This window comes from Crinia signifera, chromosome 8 (genome assembly GCF_055691185.1).
Source record: "Crinia signifera chromosome 8, ASM5569118v1, whole genome shotgun sequence".
Classification (NCBI taxonomy): domain Eukaryota; kingdom Metazoa; phylum Chordata; class Amphibia; order Anura; family Myobatrachidae; genus Crinia; species Crinia signifera.
This window is the reverse complement of record NC_139224.1, coordinates 168,834,651-168,853,467: the sequence shown is the minus strand read 5'-3', so window position 1 is coordinate 168,853,467 and position 18,817 is coordinate 168,834,651. Positions and strand designations below refer to the sequence as shown.

The 18,817-nt window shown below is 43.6% G+C and overlaps 2 protein-coding genes across 10 annotated transcripts in view; one reads left to right on the top strand and one right to left on the bottom strand.

The window, feature by feature from the left end:
* LRRC7 (leucine rich repeat containing 7) overlaps positions 1-18,817 on the bottom strand; it is a 281,010-nt gene that overhangs the window by 106,025 nt on the left and 156,168 nt on the right. For all 9 annotated transcript variants that reach the window (XM_083157737.1, XM_083157731.1, XM_083157733.1 and 6 more), the window contains one exon: positions 2,514-2,603. In XM_083157737.1, the coding sequence (XP_083013863.1) occupies positions 2,514-2,603 (90 nt within the window). The remainder of the gene's footprint in view (positions 1-2,513; positions 2,604-18,817) is intronic.
* On the top strand, positions 8,154-10,063 carry LOC146026774 (uncharacterized). Its single transcript, XM_083157727.1, has 2 exons — positions 8,154-9,137; positions 9,962-10,063. The coding sequence occupies exons 1-2, from the start codon at positions 8,304-8,306 to the stop codon at positions 9,968-9,970; spliced, it is 843 nt and encodes a 280-aa protein (XP_083013853.1). The 5' UTR covers positions 8,154-8,303; the 3' UTR covers positions 9,971-10,063.

The following is an 18,817-nucleotide window of genomic DNA, read 5'->3' as shown; positions in this document are numbered from 1 at the left end:
GAATATTAATCATCGATGGGTGAGTGCCAGTTTTACAATTGGCATATGTAAGCCCTCAAAGACTAACTATGGATGGTTTCATGCCAGTGGTGAAATGCCCGCTGATGTAGGTGGCACAGTAATAAAGACCACAGCACCCTGAGCTGCAAATGTACATCTTTTTAATGGTAACTGGGAAATGACACTGACATAAATCAGAAGATATAAATATCCAGAGCAAATGGGAAGAGTTTGCACCATGCCTGGCTCCGCTCACCCTGGGTCATTAATCCTCGCCTACCTGATATACAACTGATACAAATGTAGCGGAACACAACAGCTTTGTACTAAAACTTACAATTATTCAATTTTTTAAAGAGCACAAAATCCGAGTGTCGAAAAAAAAACAGACAGAGAAGAATTGTCATTTTCTAGGTGCACCAAAGAATAATAAAATGTAACTTTTATTCAACTGTTTTAAAAGCTGCAAATTTATTTTAAAAAAAATCCGAGAGTCCCCTCCAGGAACTGTGTATGGTCAGATAGTAGTCCCTGAAGCAGCACCGTGGGTTATAGGATCAACGACAGGGGTCCATGTTTCTGATTGCTATTGGAAATTTTGACAATTACGTCTAAAGTCTACTAAATAGCTGTAAAAAATGTCCTCATTAGTGACTGTAGGAGGAATCTGGGGATCAGATCTGGTTAAATGACATTCTCAAAAGGTCGAAACCATTATTAACTAATATGTGTCCCCTGCTTAATGGGTTTCTGTGTTACAGGTCACACTGATAATACGTGGAAATGTACATTATATACATGGTGGAGGATACGCTAACTACCATCAGTGGGATGTTCCTAAACCACACAACTAACTCCTATTTCAAGTGCCACAATGCGGAACTGCCACATGGAAACAGATAATTGTCTAGTTACCTGGAAACCACCCACTGCTTGGCCAGCAGATCAAATTATAACCACAATTGTAATGATATTACTAGAGCTGCCAACACATCATGCTGTGTAAGGGACAGAGCAGATCTCCAGAGGGGGGGGGTCGCGGGGGTCCGGGGGAGGGGTGCTGGCAGGTGTGTGTGGGGGGGGGGGGGGGGGGTGCGGGCAGACCTGCTGCTTACCTGGTGGCTGTGGAGTAATGGTGGATGGTGGGTGTGTACTGTAGCCCTGGCTGGGCAGGGGGAGGTGATGTCAAGGGGGTGGGTGTGTAGAACACTGGTCTTTTCCTTAGGGGGGGCAGGTTTGTGTATCCCGCTGGGCGGGAACGTTATACACACAGGGGATGAGTGACAGATCTGGATAAATATATAAGAGATATATATGTATGTTCAAGATCTGAAAAGAGTTGCTCCTCTCAGGAGCTTGGGGTTTACCTTCACACTGAAAACCTTTTTGTAATGAGAAAAGTTGAATTCCCCAAATTTCGGGTTAATCAGTTCTGGGGGTGCAGTTCCCAACAGTCAGGGGTTAATATGATGTGCGAAAAGAGAAAAAGGGACTGTTTATCGTGAGCGCACAAATAACAATTTAAAATGTATCTTTTCATTTTCAATCTATTAAGACTCTTAATAGATTAAAAATGTTAAGTTAAGTTAAATTTTAAATCATTATTTGTACGCTCACGATCAACAGTCCCTTTTTCTCTTTTCGCACATCATGTTCAGCGTCTTCTGTCACCACACAAGATGCCCGCACTTGCTTTCATGTTCCGCAGAGTGGGAGATTGTGGATAGGATTTGGAAACCCCCCCATGTTTGCCCCTGGACTAGTTCTGTTGCACACAGCCACAGAGTCGTGTAAGGTGTGTACACACGCTTCCATTTGCTCTAGATTCGATGTCCGATTCGATTTTCCATTAGATCTGGCATGAGATCTTCCCATTAGATTTGGCATTAGATCTGTACTTTTGCATTAGTTATCGATTTTGATATCGATTTCGATTTACATTTAAGGTGCAGTGTACACATTTGATTTACTGGATCGAATTTGATATTTCCTTGTCTGCAGTCTATTTTTCTTTTTGATGTAGAGAAAATGGGAGCACGCATCGAATCGAATGCAGATTGAAAGCATCTTAAAGACCATTCGATTTTGATTCGATTTTGCTTCTATAAGCAAAATTGAATTTAAAACCTGTCAAAATCGAAGCGTGTATATCCCTTTACAGTGAGTAATGTCAGAGCGGAATACCCTGAACAGATTATGTAATGTCGATGCTTCTGACTCATCGCTGCATTAATTAGCATGAGTGTTCTGCACATTCTATGTACACGGAGCAGGAGAACTTGGCTGCCGTTCCTTCATTTCATACACTTGGCCTATACGTAGCCAATGACACTGCTAAGCTACATAACTAAGCATAGGACCGATAGCTATGTGCTGGCTATATCAGTAGGGAAGTAGGAATAGGGACACGTGGGCTCACGAGCAAGTGAAACATACTGTAGAAGCACTAAGGCGATAGAAAAATGTGAAATAACATCCCGGCAATAATCATTCATAAGTTGGATAATGCTCACCTTCCAAAATTGGCTGGAAGATACTCAAGAAAGGCATCATTAAGGTACAGCTGAGTTAAATTAAGAAGCTGCGTAAAGCCATCCGGTAGCCTGGAATAAAGACACAATACAGCAAATGAGTGTATTAATCACGACGGCATACAATATATCCAATTAATTGTGTCATATTCCTGCGTGACCCGCTGTATAAAGTAACTAGGGGGTCTATGTACTAAGCACTGCAGAGAGATAACGTGGATGTAGGTAAAGTACCAACCGGCTCCCAACTTTCATTTTTCAAACACAGCCTGTAACAAGGCAGTTGTGAGCTGATTCGCTGGAAATGTATCTCTCTTTAAATTGCAGAAAATCACTGATTTTGAATAATTCGATACTTCAACATTAGATACAAACAAACCGTCATAAATGTCTGTTGCTGGATCATTGCAACAAATGTGTTCTCGCTGTGTTCTGAAAGACTTGGAACAACTCCTCTAGAAATTCTGCCAATGCTCCTCAACAGCAGTGAAGCCTGAACCACATTCTGCCTCAGATAGCAGAACATCACACATTAGTACATCTGGTGAAAGCCTGGACAACCAACCAGCAAGGAGAAGGGGAAAGTTATTAATGCGAGCAAGGATCTGGGAGTTGGGAAAGGGAGTTAGGAGGAGATGCAGGCCGAAGCTTTGCCTAGGAAGCAGAACCACAAATAATGTGCATCGGTGGCTTGGGGGAGCTGGGGCTGTTGGGGTGCATGGTTTTTGCTGATTCCAATGGGTGTGGCCATACATATGGAATCTGCTGAATATGATACTCCAAAAATGGCCGCTTGGAGCAGACATGCTAGAGGTCCTGCTGGACAGGTGTAAAGATGCTGGAGATCCTACTGGGTAGTTTCTACCCGGATTTTACAGATTTTGATTATATTCATTGCCCCTGGCAATAAGTATGTATCCCCTGGCAATGAGCTAGTAACTCCCTAGCAATGGGTATGTACCCCCTGGCAATGAGTATGTATCCCCTGGCAATGAGCATGTACCCCATGGCAATAGGTATGTATACCCTGGCAATGAGCTAGTAACTCCCTGGCAATGGGTATGTACCCCCTGGCAATAAGTCAGTATCCCCTGGCAATGAGCATGTATTCCCTGGCAATGAGTATGTATCCCATGGCAATGAGCATGTATTCCCTGACAATAAGTATGTATCCCATGGCAATGAGCATGTATTCCCTGACAATAAGTATGTATCCCATGGCAATGAGCATGTACCCCCTGACAATAAGTATGTATCCCCTGGCAATGAGCATGTACCCCCTGACAATAAGTATGTATCCCCTGGCAATGAGCATGCACCCCCTGACAATAAGTATGTATCCCCTGGCAATGAGCTAGTGACTCCCTGGCAATGGGTATGTTACCCAAGCAAAAAAACACTGGCAATAAATAAGAAACCCTTGGAAATGAGCATAAAACCCCTGGCAACAAGCACTACAAGTACCAGCATTCTGCTCCGCATTAACTTCTATGAGCCCTGTGCAGTATACACAATATATGTGAATTGCATGTCAGTACTACTAGTCCCAGCATTCTGTTCTGCTTTTACTTCCTATCAGCCCTGTGCGTATTGTATTGATATCCTGAAATCTCTATAACACTCAATTGGTATTATTTATTTATTATTTTATTTATTACCAGTTTCTTATATAGCGCACACATATACAGCAGCGCTGTACAGAGAATATTTGAACGTTCACCTCAGTCCCTGCCCCAGTGGAGCTTACACTCTATATTCCCAACCACATGTACACGCACACACAGACATTCTAGGGTTAATTTTAATTACTACACATATCTACTCTACTTAACGCTGGCTCTACCATACACACAATTACATCATGCTCACCAAACTGCTACTTCTCATTTCATTACATGGAATTCTCACCAAACTTCATCCATCCTATAATCTCCCTGACACTCACCACTCAGTGCACATTGACTCTTCGATTAGTCACTCCCCTCTTCTAAACACTCATGAGCCCTTTACTTTCTCTAGTTTCACATGCACATCTCACCACCAAAAAAAACTATCTACCACTCCTACTGCAATGCTTTGGACACTGCCAAATAAACCTACTTCCAATCTCTCATCTCTTCTCATGCCCCCAACCCTAAGCTATTTTTGAACTAAATTAATTCTCTTCTGTACCCGACCTCTCCTCCCCTTCTGGCTACCATCAGTGCACAAGAACTTACCTCCTACTTTAAGGACAAGATGGATAACATCCGAGATGAAATGGCATGCTCCACAACCTCTAACCACAACCTCTAACTCTCTTCCCCACCTGAACTCTCTCGCCTCACACACTTTCTTAACTCTCACACCCTATTAGACCAACTTCAGTCAGGCTTTCATTCCCAACACTCCACTGAGACAGCACTGACTAAAGTGGTGAATGATCTGGTAACTGCCAAGTATAAAGGCCATTACTCGCTACTTATAGATCTTTCTGCTGCGTTTGAAACGGTTGATCACACTCTTCTCATACAAACACTGCACTCCCTAGGTCTTAATGACACAGCCCTTTCCTATCTGACCTATCTGATCGCTCTTTGTGTTCACTTCTCTGACTCTACCTGCTCATCACTACCTCTGTCAGTCGAAGTTCTACAAGGCTCAGTCTTCGGTCCTCTGCTTTTCTCAATCTATACCTCATATCTTGGCAAACTAATCAGCTCTTTCGGATTTCAGTATCACCATGATAATCCATTCTATCAACCTCAGAGTTGTCACCAGTGCTTATGGGCTGAGTCTCTGAATGTCTCTCTGCCATCGCATCTTGGATGTTTTCTTGCCATCTCAAACTCAATATTTCCAAAATGGAATTACTTATATTCCCACCAACCAAGAAAAGTTACCATCCTAAAATCTCCATAACTGTTGATAACTCACAATCTATCCTACCCCACATGTATTTGCCTATAAAATACTTAAGACTGAACTGTCTTATAAAATACTTCTACTCACATAAAAAGCTATTACCCATACTGCACCAGCATACAGTATATCTCTTTACTTATCACAAAATATCTCCCAAATCATCCACTCTGCTTTGCGCAATATCTGTGTCTCTCTTCTGCAGGGATCACTAGCTCCCACTCACTATTACAGGACTTTCATCGGGCTGCTTCCACCCTATGGAATGCCCTTCCACGCACAATAAGACTCTCCGCTAGCCCCCAAACTTTCAAGCATTCCCTGAAAACTCAACTCTTCAGGTAAGCCTATCATATTTAAGTTCCACACGCATAACCCTCTGAGGCACTAATGTATTATATAGCTTCCTGGTAGGTTATTACTGGTGCCTATCCTTGTGTTTCCCTCCTATGTCCCTATAGATTGTAAGCTTGCATCAGGGCCTTCTTGCCTCCAAGTCTGTCTGTTGTTACCCCTTTTGTTCTATCACTGTCTACAATTGTAAAGTGCAACGGAATCTGCTGCGCTATATAAGATACTGTAACGGAATCTGCTGCGCTATATAAGATACTGTAACGGAATCTGCTGCGCTATATAAGATACTGTAACGGAACCTGCTGCGCTATATAAGACACTGTAACGGAATCTGCTGCGCTATATAAGACGCTGTAACGGAATCTGCTGCGCTATATAAGATACTGTAACGGAATCTGCTGCGCTATATAAGACGCTGTAACGGAATCTGCTGCACTATATAAGACACTGTAACGGAACCTGCTGTGCTATATAAGATACTGTAACGGAATCTGCTGCTCTATTTAAGACACTGAAACGGAATCTGCTGCGCTATATAAGACGCTGTAACGGAATCTGCTGCACTATATAAGATGCTGTAATGGAATCTGCTGCGTTATATAAGACACTGTAACGGAATCCGCTGCACTATATAAGACACTGTAACGGAACCTGCTGCGCTATATAAGAAACTGTAACGGAATCCGCTGCGCTATATAAGAAACTGTAACGGAATCTGCAGCGCTATATAAGAAACTGTAACGGAATCTGCTACGCTATATAAGACACTGTAACGGAATCTGCTGCGCTATATAAGACACTGTAACAGAATCTGCTGCGCTATATAAGACGCTGTAACGGAATCTGCTGCGTTATATAAGACACTGTAACAGAATCTGCTGCGCTATATAAGACGCTGTAACGGAATCCACTGCACTATATAAGATGCTGTAACGGAATCTGCTGCGCTATATAAGAAACTGTAACGGAATCTGCTGCGCTATATAAGAAACTGTAACGGAATCTGCTGCGTTATATAAGACACTGTAACGGAATCCACTGCACTATATAAGATGCTGTAACGGAATCCGCTGCGCAAAATAAGACACTGTAACAGAATCTGCTGCGCTATATAAGACACTGTAACAGAATCTGCTGCGCTATATAAGACACTGTAACAGAATCTGCTGCTCTATATAAGACACTGTAACAGAACCTGCTGCGCTATATAAGATACTGTAACAGAATCTGCTGTGCTATATAAGACACTAATGGAACCTGCTGCGCTATGTAAGACACTGTAACGGAACCTGCTGTGCTATATAAGAAACTGTAATGGAATCTGCTGCGCTATATAAGAAACTGTAACGGAATCTGATGCGCTATATAAGACACTGTAACGGAATCTGCTGCATTATATAAGACACTGTAACGGAACCTGCTGCGCTATATAAGACACTGTAACGGCATCTGCTGCGCTATATTAGACACTGTAACGGAATCTGCTGCTATAGAAGATGCTGTAACGGAATCTGCTGCGCTATATAAGAAACTGTAACGGAATCTGCTGCGCTATATAAGACGCTGTAACGGAATCCACTGCACTATATAAGATGCTGTAACGGAATCCGCTGCGCAAAATAAGACACTGTAACAGAATCTGCTGCGCTATATAAGACACTGTAACAGAATCTGCTGCGCTATATAAGACACTGTAACAGAATCTGCTGCTCTATATAAGACACTGTAACAGAACCTGCTGCGCTATATAAGATACTGTAACAGAATCTGCTGTGCTATATAAGACACTAATGGAACCTGCTGCGCTATGTAAGACACTGTAACGGAACCTGCTGTGCTATATAAGAAACTGTAATGGAATCTGCTGCGCTATATAAGAAACTGTAACGGAATCTGATGCGCTATATAAGACACTGTAACGGAATCTGCTGCATTATATAAGACACTGTAACGGAACCTGCTGCGCTATATAAGACACTGTAACGGCATCTGCTGCGCTATATTAGACACTGTAACGGAATCTGCTGCTATAGAAGATGCTGTAACGGAATCTGCTGCGCTATATAAGACACTGTAACAGAATCTGCTGCGCTATATAAGTCACTGTAACGGAATCTGCTGCGCTATATAAGACACTGTAACGGAATCTGCTGCGCTATATAAGACACTGTAACGGAACCTGCTGCGCTATATAAGACACTGTAACGGAATCTGCTGCGCTATATAAGACACTGTAACGGAATCTGCTGCGCTATATAAGACCCTGTAACGGAATCTGCTGCGTTATATAAGACGCTGTAACGGAATCTGCTGCACTATATAAGACACTGTAACGGAATCTGCTGCGCTATATAAGACACTGTAACTTTCAAGGGAGTGGATGTGTTTTGCAGAAGCTCCTGAGAAGGTAGAATCCCAGTGCACAGCGAGAGCTCCCCCCTCAGGCCTCCCCAAGCCAGGGGACCTCTGTGGGGGTAGAGTGCAGGCAGGTCCTGGTGCCGGAGGGCCTGCTATATCATGGTGAAAGGCAGAAGACGTGGGGCTGTGTGCCCGTCCAGGAGGAAAAACATCCCTGCTGCTAGTACATCAGCAGCGGGAACCTCAGAGGAAAATGTGCAAGGTATGGAGAATGTCCCCCCGGATGATTCCGGAGGTACCCCAGTAGCAAGCCAGCTGCGGGGGGAAATAATGGAAGAACCCGGCGGGGGAGCAAACGTCGGCGGCGGCAAAATAGCGGCCGCGGGGGGACAAAGCAAAGGAGACCTACCATCTGCGGTGGAAGATGACCTCATAGTGTCTGAAGAGGAAGATGCCAGTGAGATGGAAAGTGAAACAGAGACTTTTGTCAAAATGGGTCTAAAAGAGCTACTCATTGAATCGAAAAGGATCCACAGCAGGTTATATCATGCAAAAAAGAAAAGAAATACCTGTCGTATATGGGAGCGCCAGAAATGGAGAGATCGAATAATGTTACACACTAACTCCTGTTCCAAAGTTAAAAATCAAATATCTATCAAAATGAAAGAAGAAAAGGAAAAAGGTCAATCCTTACCAGCAGGAGAAGGGTTAATGGCAGTCCAGGTGATGCAGGTTTCACCTGCAGCAGCAGAAGGCAGTGATGACATCATCCATGGGGGAGGGGTACTGCTCCAGGCTGATCCTGCACAGAGAGTGGAAGAAAACAGCCTCATGGAAACAGAGGCCAGAGTGCAGATTGACAGATTGCCATTTGTGTATGAAAAAAACTGCCAATCCAATCCAGAGGGAGAAAGACAGCAGAGCATGATGCAGATGGAGAGGATGGAGGAAGAATCTACCATCCAGCCCAGATCGGAGGACCCCCAGGAGGCGGTGAGTATGGAAATCGTTATGTGTAAGACCGAGAGAGACGCTGCCTTCCTGGGGACACCAGAGGTCTTGAGATCTAAGGCGCATGTAATGTCAGAAGTACTGCCGTCGCCCTGTGAGGTCCTAACAGCGGGGGGAAAAGCAGCGGCTGCTGATAGCGCTGTTCAGGACCGAAGGGAGATACCAAAGACTGTGGTTGCGACTACCTCCAATAAATTTAAAGACTGTGTTATGGACAGTCAAAAGGCTGGACCAAGTAATGTCCAATTCATTGAGAAGCCTGTTTCTTTTGCAAAAGTAAATGCTGATAATGTTTGCTTAGGGCATGAGAATGGTGTAAGTGGAAAAGTGTCAGCAGTAACAAAGGCGGGAGAACTACTTACGCAAGGACAAAAAAGACTGAATGTGGACAATTTAACTGCAAGGGAAAAAGCTATCTTTAAAACTGTGTTTGGTCAGATTGGTGCGCCTGTGGGTGCTAAGAGTGCTCTAAAAATTATTGCAGACCAAGTGGAGAAAAAGTCAGTTGCTGACATGTCAGCTGAGTCTGTGTCGACTAAGATTAAGACCCCAATATCGTATGCAAAAATATTAAGTGGGGACGTAAGGTCTAAAGATAATAATGCTAATCAAGAGAATGCACAAAAGAACTCATATGGCAGAAGGCATTTGTTACAATTTAAATGGGTTGGTACAGGGCCTGTACCGTCGCAGGTTGATTTTTTGAAAATGGTGTTTTCCTTAGATTGCTCAGCTGGAGACCTCTCTGCGTGCATTCATCCAGACAGGTCTCCTTTCTTTGACCTAAGTTTTCTTTCACTCCATAGAATGCATAAGGTCTTTGAAGAGTGGGAAGAGAGGAAAGGGGAGGAAAAATTTGCAGATTTTACAGTTGTTGCATCCTCATCAAGGCCTGAGTATGTAAAACTGAGAATACTGGTACGGAATGACCTAATTCCTGCACATGACATTGAATTTTGGCTAAGTAGGCTGTGTACAGTCAAAAGCAAATTAGTTAAAGTGGGTCACACCCTGGGTGTATGGGGAGGTGCGTGGTCTGCCCTGGTCAGATTGGCGCAGGAGGAGGGCAGGACCGTGCATCTTCCATCCGCCGCATACATAGGCCGGGATAGAATTCAGATATTCTATCCCGGTCAACCCCGCACGTGTTTTAGATGTGGCTTGGTGGGCCACACAAGTAGTGAATGTGGCGAGCAAAAATGCAATTTGTGTGGTGAGACCGGGCACACATCTAGCACGTGCAATAAAGTTAAATGCAATTTGTGTGGGGAGGAGGGCCACCCATATAGCAGATGTCCCAATTCTGTAAAAAGACCCATAGGAAAACAAAGTGAACATACCCCTGTCACAGTCCCATTTTCAAAAGTGGTGGTGGGGAAAGATAACCAAATTCAATGGTGCAAAGGTGTAGAAGAAAAGGAGGAAGATTTCCAGGTAGTGAGAAGAGGGAAGAAGGGAAAGCAGACTAAAGAGAATATCCCTGGTCACCTTGACCTCTCAAACAGATTTTTAATATTTTCAGAGAGTGAAGAAGAATCAGAGAGAGAGCTGGGTGAAGGAGAAATTATCAGGGAAAAAGAAGGGCTAACTTTCAAGTCTGGTGAAAATAAAAATAAGAGAAGCAGAAAAGTAGACAAAAAACAAAAAATTAAAGACAGACAAACTGAACAGAGAGAAAAAGTGATGACAAAACATAGAAAAGGGGCGGACGTAGTGAGAGCGAGTGAGGAACCAAAAGAGAAAATTGACAAGAGGGTGGCTGAGAAGGAATCCAAAAGAGAAAATTGACAAGAGGGTGGCTGAGAAGGAATCAGAGGATACAGAAGAGGGCGTTCTTGGAAGGGCAGAGATCCAAAGAGACAACCCAGCCGGGTCCTTTGTCCTTCCTGAGAATGACCCAGACACTAAAAAAGAGGGGAAGCCACCTGACCCAGAAGTGAATAATGATGGTTTGTCTGAGGATATGGATGTGGTTGCAAATGTGGAGGGTGAAGGGGAATGCAAGGATGGTGAAGGTAAAGGTGAAGGTAAATAGGTATTATGTATACCACTATAAATCTATTTATGGATCCCCACCTCATCAAATGTGCCACTATAAATGTGGCCTCTATATCATCAGACAGGGCTCGGCTTATGGCCTATGATTTTTTAAAAGGCAAGGATTTTGACATACTTTTCCTTCAAGAGACTAGAACGAGAACTCTGGAAGTGCTTCACAAAGCCAAAAGAGAGTGGACAAGAGGCCCCTCTTTCTGGTCTCTTGCAGCCGAGCCCTACAGTGGAGTGGCGGTGATTTTTACCGACAAGGTAACCGTAAATAGATTCATAGAACTGGAAGTAGGAAGATGTATGGTTTTGGACATCAATCTTAGAGGGCAGGACCTAAGGCTAATAAACATCTATGGCCCCCAATCTCCTTGGGATAGGAAATGCCTTTTTAAGTTGATAAAACCTTTCCTATTCACAGCCCAGCAAGTCATTTTTGGGGGTGACTTTAACACCGTCATCCGACCGAAAGATAGAGGAGGGTCCAAAAATAATGGGACTCTGGGCTATGATGCAAATTTTTTAGTTAGCATGGTACAGCAGGCTGGTCTAGAGGATGTCCATGTTAAACATTTTCCAGACCTCACGGGTTACACTTTTTTTAGTGGTAGCCGTAGGTCTAGAATAGATAGGTTTTTTGTTAAAAGAGGTTCCAAAACTCTTCCCCCCAAGGTAGAGCCAGTAGAATTCTCTGATCACTGTTTTTTTTCTTTCTCTTTGAATGCTTCTGAGACCATTCAGAAAGGAAGAGGCCTCTGGAGGTTGAATGCTGAGCTCCTGAAGGACGCGAGCGTGATGCAGTCTCTTCGAGATCTTCTGTCGGATCATGAATCGATGTTGGAGGCTGGATGGAGTAGATCTGAGTGGTGGGAGGTATTGAAAAAGAAAGTCCAGGGTTTCTTCAAAAGGCTGGTAAGAAAGAGAAACTTGATAAAGAACAATACCTACCTTGCCTTAAAAAGGGAACTAGATTTCTTGATCTCTGAGAATGGAGATGGTGGGGAAATCTCCAGAGTGAAGTCTCAGATGAGAGAGTATCAGTATGATCGGTTGGCTTCTTTGATCTTGGAAAGGGATTACGGTACTTACCACTCACCGGACCCCTACCAGGATTGTGGGAAGAGAACTGAGGTTAAAGAGATCAGAGGCCTTTACGATGGACAGGGTGTGCTTCAAGAAGGGAAGGAAGGCATCCTAAAAGTCGTTAAGGATTTTTACTCTGACCTTTTGTCTGAGAAATCACTGACCAGAGAGAGGATGGAAACTTTCCTGAGGGAAACCCCAGGTCTGGTCGATCCAGGTACCTCTCTTGATTGTTTGAGCAACAAAATAAGTGTAGAGGAAGTTAGGGAAGCGATTGATGGCTTGTCATCAAAGAAGTCACCCGGACCTGATGGTCTAACATCGGAATTCTATAAGGAATTATCTGATGTCATAGCTCCCCGTCTCACAGAGGTTTTCAACACCTGTTTGGAGGAGGGTGAACTCACTCCTTCCATGAGGCGGTCGGCACTTATTTTGTTGTTTAAAAGCAAAGACCGAACTCGTATTGAGAACTGGCGCCCCATAGCCCTTCTCAATACAGATAGAAAGATTTTGGCAAAAGTTTTCTTCAACAGAATAATGGAGTTCTCAAGGAAGCTCCTTTCCCCTTTCCAGCACTGCACCGTGAAAGGGCGAAGCACTTTTAGTGCGGTTCTTGGTGTCCGGGAGGCCGTGGAACGGTGCAGGGCTGGAAAGATTGGGAAATATCTGCTGGCATTGGACCAATCCAAGGCCTTTGACCGTGTCAATCACAAGTACCTCTGGGCTTTACTGGAAAGGTATGGCTTCCCAGGGAAAATGGTAAATTGGCTAGAAATTTTGTATAAGAAGGCCGAGAGCTTCCCTCTTGTCAATGGTTGGGTAGGGCCCGCCTTTGACGTGGACTCGGGAGTACGTCAGGGATGCCCCCTGAGCTCTCTCCTCTATGTGTTTGCAATTGATCCTTTTATTAGGAGGATTGAAAACAGCATATTGGAGGGATTGCAGCTGGCTCCGGATTTCACATTGAAGGTGACAGCCTATGCGGATGATGTCACCATTGTTCTGTCATCAATGGCAGAGGCAAGTGTCATCGACCAACTGGTCCAGATTTATTCTGAGGCTTCCGGTTCAAAAGTGAACAAAGACAAGAGTGAAGTTTTCTGGATGGGGGAGGGAGGGGAAGAATTTCCTCTCCCGGACACTTTCCCAGAGGCCAATGACACCATAAAAGTTCTTGGCATCCAATTCGACCATGGCGATTATGCCTCTGCAAACTGGGAGAGGAAGCTTGAGGATGCAACCAAGAAAGTGAGCCTATGGAAGAGACAAAAGTTGTCTATGAGGGAAAGGGTTGATATATGCAAAACCTATTTGGTACCTATGTTTTTGTATGTCAGCTATGTCTGTTGCTTGCCTCAATCGATGTGGTCTAGGTTATGTTCCTTGTTTTTTCAAATGTTTTGGGGAAACAGAATGAACATGGTCAAGAGGGGTATCGTGTACAGGTCGAGGGCAGAGGGTGGCCAGGACATGGTTAACCCTGTGGTCTTCTTTACAACAGCTTTTCTAAAGCTGAACATTGGTAGCATCTTCTTGGAGGACCCCCCTCGATGGGTACAGGGTTTCATGAAATGGTGGGATCCCTACTGTAAGGCTTAGATAGATGGTGGTCGCTTGAAGAAACCCTGGTCTGGGCGAGAGTACCTCCCGATCTACGTGATTCTTGCCATCAGAATGATTTCCAAGTGGGGCTTGGCGGTGGGAGATGTAAGGGATCTCTCAAGGAAGGAGTTGGGGAAGAGGGTCTTGCAGATCTACTTCCTGGCCCCACTGGCTCTGAAGGACTGCCCAGGCACCGTCTGTTTAGCAGGGTTGAAGTTGCTCAATGACCAGCGGATCCCTCTGAAGTTTAGAGACATTGCCTGGCTTTCGTTCCTAGGGAAACTCTATGTTAGGGGGAACCTTAAATTTAGAAGTGCCGATGATCGTGGTTGTCCACGGGAGGAGTGTCTGGGAGTGGAGGAGACGGTAGACCACTTCATTCTTGAGTGTCCCTTTAATATTGAGGTTTATAGAGCAGTGTCGACCTCCCTAGGTATCCCTTGCCTTTCGGGGCTCAGTTACCCAGAATGGGCCTATGGAGCATTCAAAGGGTATAAAGGGTTTGATTTATGCACTATTTATATAGTTAGCTTAGTGGTCAGATACCACACGTGGAATGCACGGTGTCATATCGGACTAAGAAAGAAAATCCTTCCTCTTAGGACGGTGGTGGGTTTTATCCTACAAGATGTGAGGGTGGTGATGGATAAGGAAAAGGAAAAGCTGGATGCCGTCAGTTGGTCTCGTCTGTGGGGTCAACTGAAACCTCCTTAGTAGGCGGTATCCAAACTGATCCTGGACCCTCTGGGATCTTTCCACTTTTCTAACACTAGTAGTAGGAATTTTTCATTTTCAAAGGGAAAGTTTTTACATACAACTTGCTTGCATAAAACTTCTTTACCTTATTTATGTTGGTGGAGTAAATGGAAGGGGGGAGTAAGTGGTTTGGATGAAGTGTCTTGTGGGTTTTGGCTATGTTTGTGAAATTTATGGGATATAGAGAAACACAGGGTGCTGGTGGTGGTTGGGTGGTATGAATGAGTAGGAATAAATGTAGAATAACTGTGAAGAAAATGGGTGAATAAATAAAGATTGTATGGTGTAGATAATCTAGAGGCATGAAAGACAGACTGCCTGGGGTGTATGGGAAAGAATGAGGAATAAATGTGAATGAATGGACTCAAATTTCTTGAATGAAATATATTGACATAAGACGAAGTAAATCGTTATCATTTATACTGAGATTTATAGTATATTTAGGAATGTTTTGTTTGAAGTTATAAGCGGACATGCTATTCTTTAAGTTATCTCTTTTGGCAATTGCATAAGTTTATTTTTTTATATTATTTATTTATATTAATATGTATATATGTATAAAGTTTTAAATGTTTTATATAAAAGATGTAAGCTTTAATAAAAGAAGCATGGACACTGTAACGGAATCTGCTGCGCTATATAAGACACTGTAACGGAACCTGCTGCGCTATATAAGACACTGTAACGGAATCTGCTGCGCTATATAAGACACTGTAACGGAATCTGCTGCGCTATATAAGACCCTGTAACGGAATCTGCTGCGTTATATAAGACGCTGTAACGGAATCTGCTGCACTATATAAGACACTGTAACGGAATCTGCTGCGCTATATAAGACACTGTAACGGAATCTGCTGCGCTATATAATACACTGTAACGGAATCTGCTGCGCTATATAAGTCGCTGTAACGGAATCTGCTGCGCTATATAAGACGCTGTAACGGAATCTGCTGCGCTATATAAGACGCTGTAACGGAATCTGCTGCGCTATATAAGACACTGTAACGGAATCTGCTGCTTCTATATATAAGACACTGTAACGGAATCTGCTGCTCTATATAAGACACTGTAACAGAATCTGCTGCGCTATATAAGACACTGTAACGGAATCTGCTGCGCTATATAAGACACTGTAACGGAATCTGCAGCGCTATATAAGACACTGTAACGGCATCTGCTGCGCTATATTAGACACTGTAACGGAATCTGCTGCGCTATATTAGACACTGTAACGGAATCTGCTGCTATAGAAGACGCTGTAACGGAATCTGCTGCGCTATATAAGACACTGTAACGGAATCTGCTGCGCTATATAAGTCACTGTAACGGAATCTGCTGCGCTATATAAGACACTGTAACGGAATCTGCTGCGCTATATAAGACACTGTAACGGAACCTGCTGCGCTATATAAGACACTGTAAGGGAATCTGCTGCGCTATATAAGACACTGTAACGGAATCTGCTGCACTATATAAGACACTGTAACGGAATCTGCTGCCTTATATAAGACACTATAACGGAATCTGCTGCGCTATATAATACACTGTAACGGAATCTGCTGCGCTATATAAGTCGCTGTAACGGAATCTGCTGCGCTATATAAGACGCTGTAACGGAATCTGCTGCGCTATATAAGACGCTGTAACGGAATCTGCTGCGCTATATAAGACACTGTAACGGAATCTGCTGCTTCTATATATAAGATACTGTAACGGAATCTGCTGCTCTATATAAGACACTGTAACAGAATCTGCTGCGCTATATAAGACACTAACGGAATCTGCTGCGCTATATAAGACACTGTAACGGAATCTGCTGCGCTATATTAGACACTGTAACGGAATCTGCTGCGCTATATTAGACACTGTAACGGAATCTGCTGCTATAGAAGACGCTGTAACGGAATCTGCTGCGCTATATAAGACACTGTAACGGAATCTGCTGCGCTATATAAGTCACTGTAACGGAATCTGCTGCGCTATATAAGTCACTGTAACGGAATCTGCTGCTCCATATAAGACACTGTAACGGAATCTGCTGCTCCATATAAGACACTGTAACGGAATCTGCTGCGCTATATAAGACGCTGTAACGGAATCTGCTGCGCTATATAAGACACTGTAACGGAATCTGCTGCGCTATATAAGACACTGTAAATAAATAATAAAATAAAAACAGAATGTTACCCCTGGCAATGATCATAAAACTCCTGGCAATGAGCATTTAGATAAAAATTATTTACGGGGATAGGGCAGAACTCTCAGTGGGTGCCAAATTTCTCGTTACGCCACTGGTGGGCACCTATCCTGGCATAAGCCAACATTTACCTAATGTGACTCTAACATCTTAGTATGCTTATCCATCACCACACATCCATTCACATACCCGGTTCCATGCTTAAAAAACATAATTAAAGCACTCTTTTAATTCCAGGGGTTCTGCTTCTGTATCCACACTTTTTACATTGTTCTCTGTCACTGCGTTATACAAGTTGCACATGCAATTTGGTAAAAAAGAACATTTCAGATACGTTACAACATATACCATCAGTCTATAAATACACATGAACAACTTCCGGGGACACATTGCTAACGGAATCTGCTGCGTTATATAAGACGCTGTAACGGAATCTGCTGCACTATATAAGACACTGTAACGGAATCTGCTGCGCTATAGAAGACACTGTAACGGAATCTGCTGCGCTATATAATACACTGTAACGGAATCTGCTGCGCTATATAAGTCGCTGTAACGGAATCTGCTGCGCTATATAAGACGCTGTAACGGAATCTGCTGCGCTATATAAGACGCTGTAACGGAATCTGCTGCGCTATATAAGACACTGTAACGGAATCTGCTGCTTCTATATATAAGACACTGTAACGGAATCTGCTGCTCTATATAAGACACTGTAACAGAATCTGCTGCGCTATTATTTATTTATTTATTATTTATTTGCAGTTTCTTATATAGCGCAGCAGATTCCGTTGCGCTTTACAATAGTAAACAGTGATAAAACAAACTGGGTAACAACAGACAGACATGGAGGTAGGAGGGCCCTGCTGCAAGCTTACAATCTATAGGGATATAGGAGGGAAACACAAGGACAGGCACCAGTAATAGCATAGCAGTCCCAACAAGTTACAAGTCCAGAAGGGAAGCTATATAATACATAAGTGCCTCAGAGGGTTATGCGTGTAGAACTTAAATATGATAGGCTTGCCTGAAGAGGTGAGTTTTCAGGGAACGCTTGAAAGTTTGGAGGCTAGCGGAGAGTCTAATTGTGCATGGAAGGGCATTCCATAGGATGGGAGCAGCCCGATGAAAGTCCTGTAATAGTGAATGGGAGCTAGTGATCCGCTCAGATGAGAGACGCAAATCTTGTGCAGAGCGGAGTGGTCGAGATGGGAGATATTGTGTGATAAGTGCAGAGATATATGCTGGTGCAGTATGTAACGGAACCTGCTGCGCTATATAAGACACTGTAACGGAATCTGCTGCGCTATATAAGACACTGTAACGGAATCTGCTGCACTATATAAGACACTGTAACGGAATCTGCTGCCTTATATAAGACACTGTAACGGAATCTGCTGCGCTATATAAGACACTGTAACGGAATCTGCGGCGCTATATAAGACACTGTAACGGCATCTGCTGCGCTATATTAGACACTGTAACGGAATCTGCTGCGCTATATTAGACACTGTAACGGAATCTGCTGCTATAGAAGACGCTGTAACGGAATCTGCTGCGCTATATAAGACACTGTAACGGAATCTGCTGCGCTATATAAGTCACTGTAACGGAATCTGCTGCGCTATATAAGACACTGTAACGGAATCTGCTGCGCTATATAAGACACTGTAACGGAACCTGCTGCGCTATATAAGACACTGTAACGGAACCTGCTGCGCTATATAAGACACTGTAACGGAATCTGCTGCGCTATATAAGACACTGTAACGGAATCTGCTGCACTATATAAGACACTGTAACGGAATCTGCTGCCTTATATAAGACACTATAACGGAATCTGCTGCGCTATATAATACACTGTAACGGAATCTGCTGCGCTATATAAGTCGCTGTAACGGAATCTGCTGGGCTATATAAGACGCTGTAACGGAATCTGCTGCGCTATATAAGACGCTGTAACGGAATCTGCTGC